General features: G+C 51.6%; 1 protein-coding gene across 1 annotated transcript; it reads left to right on the top strand.

The window, feature by feature from the left end:
- Positions 1–11,370: 11,370 nt before the first annotated feature.
- Positions 11,371–12,051, top strand: LOC138278795 (zinc finger protein 239-like). Its single transcript, XM_069219310.1, has one exon. It carries the CDS (start codon positions 11,371–11,373, stop codon positions 12,049–12,051), a length of 681 nt encoding a protein of 226 aa, XP_069075411.1.
- Positions 12,052–12,399: the final 348 nt, after the last annotated feature.

The raw sequence follows: 12,399 nt of genomic DNA, 5'->3' as shown, positions 1-12,399 counted from the left end.
GGTTTCTGCCCTCCTGGGGTCCAGCCAGGCCTGGCCCAGGAAGGCAGAACAAAGGAATTCCTCAGAGAGAGGGTGTTACACCCTCTCCCCTTGGAAATAGGTGTCAGGGCTGGGGAGGAGTAGCCTCCCCCAGCCTCTGGAAATGCTCTGATGGGCACAGATGGTGCCCATCTCTGCATAAGCCAGTCTACACCGGTTCAGGGATCCCCCAGCCCTGCTCTGGCGTGGAACTGGACAAAGGAAAGGGGAGTGCCCAGAGCTCCTCCAGCGTGCCCCAGATGTAGGAAAGTACCATCTTGCCTGGCATGTTACCCCCATATTTCACTGTATATATGTTGTTTTAGTGTATGTGTCACTGGGACCCTGCCAGCCAGGGCCCCAGTGCTCATAAGTGTGCCCTGTATGTGTTCCCTGTGTGATGACTAACTGTCTCACTGAGGCTCTGCTAACCCGAACCTCAGTGGTTATGCTCTCTCTTTCCTTTCCAAATTGTCACTAACAGGCTAGTGACCAATTTCACCAATTCACATTGGCATACTGGAACACCCTTATAATTCCCTAGTATATGGTACTGAGGTACCCAGGGTATTGGGGTTGCAGGAGATCCCTATGGGCTGCAGCATTTCTTTTGCCACCCATAGGGAGCTCTGACAATTCTTACACAGGCCTGCCACTGCAGCCTGAGTGAAATAACGTCCACGTTATTTCACAGCCATTTACAAATGCACTTAAGTAACTTATAAGTCACCTATATGTCTAACCTTTACCTGGTAAAGGTTGGGTGCTAAGTTACTTAGTGTGTGGGCACCCTGGCACTAGCCAAGGTGCCCCCACATCGTTCAGGGCAACTTTCCCGGACTTTGTGAGTGCGGGGACACCATTACACGCGTGCACTATACATAGGTCACTACCTATGTATAGCGTCACAAATGGTAACTCCGAACATGGCCATGTAACATGTCTAAGATCATGGAATGGCATTGGGGAGACAATTCCATGATCCCCCGAGTCTCTAGCAGAGACCCGGGTACTGCCAAACTACCTTTCCCGGGGTTTCACTGCAGCTGCTGCTGCTGCCAACCCCTCAGACAGGTTTCTGCCCTCCTGGGGTCCAGCCAGGCTTGGCCCAGGAAGGCAGAACAAAGGACTTCCTCAAAGAGAGGGTGTTACACCCTCTCCTTTTGGAAAAAGGTGTCAGGGCTGGCGAGGGGTAGCCTCCCCCCGCCTCTGGAAATGCTTTGATGGGCACAGGTGGTGCCCATCTCTGCATAAGCAAGTCTACACCGGTTGAGGGATCCCCCAGCCCTGCTCTGGCGCGAAACTGGACAAAGGAAAAGGGAGTGACCACTCCCCTGACCTGCACCTCCCAGGGGAGGTGCCCATAGCTCCTCCAGTGTGCTCCATACCTCTGCCATCTTGGAAACAGAGGTGCTCTTGGCACACTGGACTGCTCTGAGTGGCCAGGGCCAGCAGGTGACGTCAGAGACTCCTTCTGATAGGCTCTTACCTGTGTTGCTAGCCTATCCTCCTTCCTAAGTAGCCAAATCTCCTTTTCTGGCTATTTAGGGTCTCTGCTTTGGGGAATTCTTTAGATAACGAATGCAAGTGCTCATCCGAGTTCCTCTGCATCTCTCTTTTCACCTTCTGCCAAAGGATCGACCGCTGACTGCTCAGGAGGCCTGCAAAACTGCAACAAAGTAGCAAAGACAACTACTGCAACCTTGTATCGCTGATCCTGCCGCCTTCTCGACTGTTTTCCTGGTGGTGCATGCTGTGGGGGTAGCCTGCCTCCTCTCTGCACTAGGAGCTCTGAAGAAATCTCCCGTGGGTCGACGGAATCTTCCCCCTGCAACTGCAGGCACCAAAAGACTGCATCACCGGTCCTCTGGGTCCCCTCTCAGCACGACGAGCGTGGTCCCTGAAACTCAGCAACTCTTTCCAAGTGACTCCCACAGTCCAGTGACTCTTCAGTCCAAGTTTGGTGGAGGTAAGTCCTTGGCTCCCCACGCTAGACTGCATTGCTGGGTACCGCGTGATTAGCAGCTGCTCTGGCTCCTGTCACTCTTCCAGGATTTACTTTGTGCACAGCCAAGCCTGGGTCCCCGACACTCTAACCTGCAGTGCACAACCTCCTGAGTTGTCCTCCGGCGTCGTGGGGCTCCCTTTTGTGTCTTCCGGTGAGCTCCGGTGAGCTCCTTTTTGTAGTGCCTGTTCCGGCACTTCTGCGGGTGCTGTCTGCTTCTGTGAGGGCTCCCTGTCTTGCCGGGCGCCCCTCTGTCTCCTCACGCAAGTGGCGACATCCTGGTCCCTCCTGGGTTACCAAATAGGGAGTGAAATGTAGGCACAGGATAGAGGTAGACGTGTGAAATTTAATATTATGTGAAACATGAAATTGTACTCACCTGTGTCTCATTGAAAATATTGCTGTATGACTGACTCCATGTTGTCGTTTTCATCTTCATCATGTTCCTCCTCATCACTGTCCACAGGCTCCACAGGCTCACCCGCTGCAACAACACCGTCATCTGGATCATCCTCCTGCAGAAAAGGCACCTGGCGTCGCAATGCCAAGTTATGGAGCATGGAGCAGGCGATGATGATGTCGCACACCTTCTTCGGTGAGTAGAATAGGGACCCACCTGTCATATGGAGGCACCTGAACCTGGCCTTCAGGAGGCCGAAGGTCCACTCGATCACCCTCCTAGTCCGCCCATGGGCCTCATTGTACCGTTCCTCTGCCCTGGTCCTGGGATTCCTCACTGGGGTCAGTAGCCAGGACAGGTTGGGGTAACCAGAGTCCCCCAATAGCCATACACGGTGCCTCTGGAGTTCACCCATCATATCAGGGATGCTGCTATTCCGCAGGATGTAGGCGTCATGCACTGAGCCAGGGAACATTGCATTTACCTGCGAGATGTACTGGTCTGCTAAACAGACCATCTGGACATTCATAGAATGATAACTCTTCCTGTTCCTGTACACCTGTTCATTCCTGCGGGGGGGACCAGAGCTACATGGGTCCCATCAATGGCACCCATGACGTTGGGGATATGTCCAAGGGCATAGAAGTCACCTTTCACTGTAGGCAAATCCGCCACCTAAGGGAAAATTATGTATCTCCTTACGTGTTTGAGCAGGGCAGACAACACTCTGGACAAGACGTTGGAAAACATAGGCTGGGACATCCCTGATGCCATGGCCACTGTTGTCTGAAAAGACCCACTTGCAAAGAAATGGAGCACTGACAGCACCTGCACGTCAGGGGGGATTCCAGTCGGCTGGCGGATTGGTGACATCAGGTCTGGCTCCAACTGGGTACATAGTTCCCGGATTGTGGCACGGTCAAACCGGTAGGTCACGATGACATGTCGCTCTTCCATTGTCAACAGGTCCACCAGCGGTCGGTAAACCGGCGGATTCCGCCATCTTCCAATATGTCCCAACTGACGGTGCCTAAGAAGGGCAACAGTGAAAAAACTGTCAGCATTCCTCCAGGTATGTACCCACAGTCACACACAAGACTACACCAGACAATTAACCCATCCGGGAAAGGATTTGAGTGTAGGCTGCGGGATGTGTGACGCAGTAGTAATTGAAGCCATGTGGGCCTCTGAAATGGCGGCTGTCTGACCTCTAAACTGGGACAATGGAATTGTGGGGAAACTGCGCTGGCGTTGGACACCGTCGCGGTAGGCGGTCGTAGAGCGCGGCGCAATGCTGCATTGGTTAACATTGGACCCTATGGGTCCCAGGAGCCAATGAACAGGTGCGCTGGCGGTGATGATGCGCACCGCCGCGGATGTCACCGCCGCGGACGTCACCACCATTTTCTATCTGTTCAATCACTAGGTACCTGACCTTGTAGGAGAGGACCTACACTGCTAGTGCTGCTGTGACCTCGGTCTGGAAGCGACAATGGCTGCTGCGTCTGGGGAAAGGGCCCCTGCCTTCACTGCACAGGAGTTGGAGAAACTTGTGGATGGGGTCCTCCCCCAGTATACGCTACTCTACGGTCCTCCAGACCAACAGGTTAGTACACAGGGAGCACGTTGTATGGGCTAGGCCTGGGTGGAGAGGGCTGGGTAGATGAGGGAAGGGGGCAGAGTACATAGAACAGTCATGCATGGGGATGAATGGGCCACAGGGATAGAGTTGGGAGGGAGCCAATTACCACGACGGTGCTGTAGGTAATGACTGTTCCTCTTTCCTTGTGCATGTCATGTAGGTCAGTGCCCACCAGAAGAGGGACATTTGGCGTGCCATCGCCAAGGAAGTCCGGACCCTGGGGGCCCACCAGAGACGGGGCACCCACTGCCGGAAGAGATGGGAGGACATTCGCCGCTGCAGCAAGAAGACGGCGGAGGCTCAGCTGGGGATGGCCTCCCAACGTGGGAGGGGTGCCCGTCGCACCATGACCCCCCTGATGTTCCGGATCCTGGCGGTGGCCTACCCGGAGTTGGATGGGCGCTTAAGGCCATCACAGCAGACACCAGGGGGTGAGTACAACCTCATCCTATGGACTTTGCGTGCAGTGGAGCTGTCTGGGTGGGGGTGGTGGGTTGTGGGTGTCCCTAGGCCAGGGCGAGTTAGGTAGGCAAGGCCCCTCAGTTATGCAGGCCATGTGGCACTCTACCCCAGCTTAAAAAAAAGGCAAATTGATGTATAGTTGCCCCTTTGCCATCCATGTGGGCAGATTTCTACCATTGCCATGTAAGCCATATCCCAGAAATTGCATGTGCAGAGGGCAGGAGCACGGCGTGATGCAGGGGGCTGCTGCGTTTGTCTTGTCCGCCAACTGTAGCGGTATGCCATGCACTAAAACTCTCTTTCTTCTGTCTCCACCCTTTTTCTGCTCTCCCTGTCCTTCTGTACATCAGCATCAACAGGCGGAGGTACAGTGGCACCGGAGCACGAGGGAGCTGCATCCCAAATGGCCATGGAGGGCCACACCACAGACTCTGAATTCACCAGTGGGACGGAGGGCGAGGGGAGCTTTACTCCGGCCACAGGATCACCAAACAGCGACACGGACTCGTCCGCCGACGGGAGCTCACCTGTGGTGGCGGCACCATCTGTGCGCCCCACTTCTACAGGTACAGACGCCACCTCCCCTACCAGCAGCGCCCTCCCAGCAGCCCCTCAGCATTCGCCCCGTGCCCGCTCACCCAGGAGGGTGGGCATCACCTTCGCCCCAGGCACCTCAGGCCCTGCCCCAGTCACTCCTGCGGCCCTCAGTGAGGAGGCCATTGACCTCCTCAGGTCACTCACTGTTGGGCAGTCTACCATTGTGAATGCCATCCAGGGTGTAGAACGAGAGTTGAAACACGGTAATGCATTCCTGGAAGGCATTCATTCTGGTCAGGCTGTCCTTCAGCGAACCCTGCAATCTCTGGCCTCAGCACTGATGGCAGCCATTGTCCCTGTGTCCTGCCTGACACAAGTCAACACACACAAGTAGCTCAAGCAGACATAGGCACCACACACACCACAGGCACTCACACAAGCATCAGACCCATACAGACACAGCAACATCCACTGTCTCCACTGTCTCCCCCTCCTCCTCTTCTCCCTCCTCCCTCCCAGTGTCGTCTACACACACACCTGCATGCACCACATCTACAGGCACTAGGAGTCGCAGCAGGACACCCAGCACCACAAGCCGCTCACCTGCACTCACCACCTCCACTGCCATATACACGTCCCCTGTGTCCTCTCCCAGTGTGTCTGTGACGCCCCCTCCCAAAGTACACAAACGCCGGCAATCACTCACCCAACATCCATCCACCTCACGACAGCCTCCAGTACCTGCACCTGCAGCCAAAACAGCTAAAGTGACACCTCCTACAACCACCTCCTCTTCCTCCACTCCCAGAGCCCCTCCAGCTACCCATCCCAGTGTACGTCAGAAACTGTCCCTATGTCAAATTGACCTTTTTGCCCCCACCCCCCCCCTCTAATTCATCAGTCCCGTTGTAGCGCCTCAGCCAAAAAGCCTTCAATACCAGTGGTGCGTGTACCAGGTTTTTGGAGTGCCCCGTCCACCAGGGCAGGCAGTAGGACCCGGAGCCAAGGCACTGTCAGCCCACCCCCTGTAAAGGCTCCGAAATTGGAGAGTGGACGACGGGACTGTGTCAAGACTCCTGGTGGGACAAACAGTGAAATGGGATCCAAGGCGATTGGTGAGTCATCTGTAACTCAAAAGAAGGTGGGGAAGGTCCCGAGGAAGTCTCCCCAACCTGTTGTGAGTGTCACGGCGGAAAAGTGCGCCATAATTTCCGGCGGTCCAGACACAACCGCCAGCACCGTCGTTACTGGTCAGGAGACCACCGCCAGAGTCACAGCCCGGGAGGGCCCAAGTATCGTCACTGGTCAGGAGACCACCGCCAGAGTCATAGCCCAGCAGGGCCCAAGTATCGTTACTGGTCCAGAGACCACCGCCAGAGTCATAGCTCAGGAGGGCCCAAGTATTGTCACTGGTCCAGAGACCACCACCACCGCCAGAGTCATAGCCCAGGAGGGCCCAAGTATCGTCACTGGTCCAGAGACCACCGCCAGAGTCATAGCCCAGGAGGGCTCAAGTATCATCACTGGTCCAGAGACCACCCCCAGAGTCATAGCCCAGGAGGGCCCAAGTATCGTTACTGGTCAGGAGACCACCGCCACCGCCGGAGTCACAGCCCAGGAGGGCTCAAGTATCGTAACTGGTCAGGAAACCACCGCCAGAGTCACAGCCCAGGAGGGCTCAAATATCGTAACTGGTCAGGAGACCATCGCCAGAGTCATAGCCCAGGAGGGCCCAAGTATTGCTACTGGTCAGGAGGCCACCGCCGGAGTCACAGCCCATGAGGGTCCAGATTCCCACAGCCCCGCTGGGCAATGATGGAACGTCATGCCACACACCAACGTCCAGTGTGGAGTTCGTCATGCCACACACCAATGTCCAGTGTGGAGATCGTCATGCCACACACCAATGTCCATTGTGGAGATCCTAATGCCACACACCAATGTCCATTGTGGAGATCGTAATGCCACACACCAATATCCGTACCAGAACCGCCATGGCAAAGCACCGCTGAACAAGGCCAAGACCGCCATGGTGAAGACCGCTGAACAAGGCCAAGACCGCCATGGTGAAGACCGCTGAACAGGGCAAAGACCGCCATGGCAAAGCACCGCTGAACAAGGCCAAGACTGCCATGGTGAAGACCGCTGAACAGGGCAAAGACTGCCATGGCAAAGCACCGCTGAACAGTCCATAGCCAGCCATGGCAAAGCACCGCTGAAAAAGGCCAAGACCGCCATGGTGAAGACCGCTGAACAGGGCAAAGACCGCCATGGTGAAGACTGCTGAACAGTCCATAGCCAGCCATGGCAAAGCACCGCTGAACAAGGCCAAGACCGCCATGGTGAAGACCGCTGAACAGGGCAAAGACCGCCATGGTGAAGACCGCTGAACAGGGCAAAGAACGCCATGGTGAAGACCGCTGAACAGGGCAAAGACTGCCATGGCAAAGCACCGCTGAACAGTCCATAGCCAGCCATGGCAAAGCACCGCTGAACAAGGCCAAGACCGCCATGGTGAAGACCGCTGAACAGGGCAAAGACTGCCAGGGCAAAGCACCGCTGAACAGGGCAAAGACCGTGTGGGTATGAATAGTCCGGCACATCAGGCATCGTTCTCCCATGTGCAGCTGGGACTGTGACAGGACATGTACTTTCACGGGGAGACTCATCCAGTCTGGGCACCAGTCCCACCCAGTACCAGTAGAGAACCGCATCTACTTGCGAAGATGTGTCTTTGCACTCCCCAGGATGGCACAGTGGGCAACCCACCCACTGTAGAGAGTTGAGAGACTGTGGCTTTGCACTCCCCAGGATGTAACAGTGGGCAAGCCACCCACTGTAGAGACTTGAAAGACTGTGGCTTTGCACTCCCCAGGATACATCAATGGGCATGGAGCCCCGTCGTGGATCTGGCTTTGCATTCATCTGGCTGAGGTGCCCCCACTTCCCTTCCCCCTGAGGTGCCTGTATTGTTTCTATCTGATGCCCCGGCAGTGTTATCTCGGATTTTGGTGAGGTATCTATTGTGGGCGTCGCCCATGCATTTTTGGACTGTTGGTGCACGGACATTGTTGTGTACATATCTGCACTACTTCTTGTATTGTACATTTATTTTTGACAGATTTCGTGATATATTTGTCCGTATATTTTTTAATGAGTAGTATATTGGCACAATACAAAGTTTGACCGCTATTCACTTTTTCTTTGCATTCTTCCGGGGGGATTGTGGGTTGTTACTGTGATTTTTGTGAATGCATTGGTGTGTATGTTGTAATATGCGAGGGTGGGGGTGTTTGGTGGGTGTCCCCGTAACTTTTGCCTCCCCCCTTCCTCGTGTCGTAGGTGCTGTACTCACCGGTATGTTCCGCGCCTACGTCGCTGTTGGTCGTAGATGAGCAGGAATGCAAGGGCAGGGATTATTTGTAGTTCCGGCTCCATGGTGTCCTCGTTCCTCGTGGGATGTGTTGAGGTGAGCGTTTTCCCATAGCAGAAGCTGTTTCCGCCGTGTTTTTATCCACGGTGAATCCGCCCCGGAAAAGGTGGCGGATTGGTGTGTTGTGATAGTGTGGGCGGTACATTATCTCCCGCCTGTCTGTTGGCGGTGTCCACCGCGCTGTTTGTCTGTACCGCCGTGGCGGGCGGTGTGTTAAAGTGGCTGTCTTAGTTGGCGGTTTCCGCCAGGGTCGTAATTCCCTTTTTTTGTCCGCCGGCCTGTTTGTGGTATTACCGCAGCTTTAACATCGTCCACCAGGGTTGTAATGACCACCTATGTATTATGTGGGCATAAATGTAGTGTGATGCATCAGCATGTCAGTGCTCAGGTTGATCTTCTGTCTTCCTCTAGGCTCATAATTCTACAGGCTGTGAACTCAGCCATTCCCCGGCCTGCGTGTATAGAGTAATGGAACATGTCCACAAACAAAAACATAAAACAATTATCCTTACTCCCAGTCTCTGGTTGTCTCTCAAACGTGGCCAATGGAAAACTAAAAAGGAAATCAGACAAGAGAACTATGTTCCATCTGGATCCAGGGGATTACAGTCTTTTGGGTTGTCAAGGGAAGAGATGCTCAATCTGTAATTTAATGGTGGTGCCCATTCTTCATCTCCCTACGCCCCAGCCGAGACCAGGAGGAATATGGCCTTCTCAAAATGCACTCTTGAGCCCCCGCCACTCCAAAACAGGACACAGTTTGTGGTGTCATGTAATCAGTCAGACATAATTGGTATTAATTACCAGCCCTGTATGCAATTCAGCTGAAATTAGGTCCAAATTATAGATCATCTCTGGGTCGGGTTGGGTGAAGGGGACCTACGGAAGGCCATTGTTTGACTGTGGCACAATTCAACCTCTGCTACAACCATGACACTTTCTTGCTCCACCTGCTTGCTGGAGGGCTTGTTCCTGGGTAACCTTTTCATGTGCCGTTGTGATCTGGAAGGTTTCCAGTCTGTATTCCATTGCACATCGTGGGGCAATGGCGACACCCCCTTTGTCTCCAGCCCACCTCAGGCATCTGTTAATGTTGTGAAAAATAGTGTGGCTTGAGAGTCCTCCAACGCAATTTAGCTTTGTACATAAGAGAATATTTGGCCGAGTTGCTTGGGCTTCTGTTTGACCAGCAAGAATAAGTACTGTAGTCTGGATACAGGTTCATTGAGGCTTTGAAGATTCGTCAGGGATCCATGGACCCAACAACTTGCATTATGTGGCTGTGGTCCCAGTAGTTAAAGAGACACATCACCCCTCGCTGGGGTGTAACAAGTCCCTGTGAACTTGTTCCAGTGAGAAGATATGGTACGTTTAACACCAAGGACTGTATGAAATAGCCAGTCCTCGAGTAAAAGTTTCTTATTGGGGCCTCCTCTGCCTTTCGGAATGCCCATCACTCTTATATTGTTCAGGCGAGATTGGCCTTCGGCATGCTCTGCCCTGGCGCATGGTTGTGATACCCCCATCTGGAGAGCCTTGATGTGGGACTGCACCTCCGTCAGCAAAGAGTGCATTCCTGCCAGCACCTATTTGTTCACATCTATTCTGTCCCTAAGGATGGCTTAATCTGCTCGTAGGAGCCCCATGTCAATCACTATAAAGTCCAGTTTAGTTTCCTGAGTAGTTTTCTCATCCCTTGTGGCCGGTATACACAAGGTAAAGACTGGAGTTGGCACCTGAGCTGATCCATTGTGAACAGGAAAGCATTGAAGTATTTGAATGCAGCAACCTTTGTGATATACTTCTAGAGGAGTTAACTTTGTTATACACTGCAGTACAGTGCAGTCCCCTTTGTTACATATTTCCAGAGTAGTTAACTTTTTTATACACTTCCTGAAACTGAAGAAACAGCAGTACATCCTGCTCCTTCTGTTTCCCAAACCTGTTTATGTTTAAATGAAGAGGTTTATAGCCAGTTATATTGTGTATTCACATTCTGTCACACTTACATGTCCTAATTTTAAATCTCTTTACATCCAACAGAAAACAAGCCTTGAATGCATGAAATGTTTATGAATAACAACAATGGTTGAGACTGAGGTCCCTGAACATAGACTGATAGATGCTGGAAGAAGGTCTGAAGGACAATTCAGTGAATGTAAGAGTCTCCGTTGTGTACCTTCACACCTCAAGACTGAGAAATGACCTCTAGAAAATTAAGGCAACAACACTGACAAACCACCTCCTGAATAAACAGGCGACTAACACCAGCTTTGATCGTGGGATCTGTATGATTTGACTTCCACTGTGCTCTGATTCCTAAAATTATATCTGACCATAATTCAGGGCTCTAGGTGTATTGTAAACTCACCCTGGTTACACCACACCAACTAGAGAAAACAACTGAAGGGCAAAGGAAAGAGGTCGTTCTGCTGTCTACAATACAACGGACTGTCCTAATTTGCACCGAGCAAGAGGAGAAGGATTAATCCTTACCCACAAAGCGTTGAAAACTGTTATCCAATCTAAAGACATAGGGGGTTATTACAACTTTGGAGGAGGTGTTAATCCGTCCCAAAAGTGACGGTAAAGTGACAAATATACCACCAGCCGTATTACGAGTTCCATAGGATATAATGGACTCGTAATACGGCTGGTGGTATATCCGTCACTTTACCGTCTCTTTTGATATGGATTAACACCTCCTCCAAAGTTGTGATAACCCCCATAATCTCTCATAGAGAAGCCTTGCTCATATTGTGAGTATGGCAAGTATTTAGTGACCATGGTACTTTACTTTTAAATGGGAAATCAAATGTCGTAAATACCAACCAATACAGGAAATGTGAGAATATTGCAAGTGCTTTACAACCATGGCCCGTCAGGATACACAGTCATGCGCTGTAGAAAAATATAGACCCGACCCAGAGGCATTAACTAAGAAAGAAGAATCATACACATGCAGTGAGAGCTGTAGTTTGTCATCACTAGTAAAGCAACATCAGCAAACACACACAAAAGAAAAGCCATTCAGATGCTGTGAATGTGTGAAAACTTTTAGTCGATTAGCAAACCTGCAAAGACATCAGCAAACACACACAGGGGCCAAGCCATACCATTGCAGTGAATGTGTGAAGAGCTTCAATCGGTTATCACACCTACAAATACATCAGAGAAAACACACAAGGGAGACACCATACCATTGCAGTGAATGTGTGAAGAGCTTTAGACGGTTATCACACCTACAAATACATCAGCGAACACACACAGGAGAGAAACCATACCATTGCAGTGAATGTGTGAAGAGCTTCAATCAGTTATCACAACTACAAATACATCAGCGAACACACACAGGAGAGAAACCATACCATTGCGCTGAATGTGAGAAGAGCTTTAGTCACTTATTAACCCTACAAATACATCAGCGAACACACAACGGGGAAAAACCATACCATTGCAGTGAGTGTGGAAAGAGCTTTAGTCTGTTATCAAACCTCCAAAGACATCACCGAACACATATAAGGAGAAACCATACCATTGCAATGAATGTGTGAAGAGTTTCAATTGATTACTGGGTCTTCAAACACATCAGCAAACACACATAGGCGAAAAACTCTACCATTGAAAAGAATGTGTGAAGAGCTTCAGTTGTTTATCATACTTCTAAATACATCAGCAATCACACACAGGTGTAAAAACCATACTATTGCAATGAATGTGTGAAGAGCTGCAGTTATTTTTCAGATCTCCAAAAACGTCCGCGATCTCACACACACACAGGGGAAAAACTATACCATTACAATGAATGTGGAAATAGTTTTAATGAATCTCCAAATCCCAGGATACATCAGCAAACACAGAGGAGAAAAACCATTCAAGTGCACTGAGTGTTTAAAGAGCTT

This window comes from Pleurodeles waltl, unplaced genomic scaffold, assembly GCF_031143425.1.
Source record: "Pleurodeles waltl isolate 20211129_DDA unplaced genomic scaffold, aPleWal1.hap1.20221129 scaffold_58, whole genome shotgun sequence".
Classification (NCBI taxonomy): Eukaryota; Metazoa; Chordata; class Amphibia; order Caudata; family Salamandridae; genus Pleurodeles; species Pleurodeles waltl.
The sequence above is the reverse complement of the archived record's forward strand: the minus strand, read 5'-3'. Positions and strand labels throughout refer to the sequence as shown.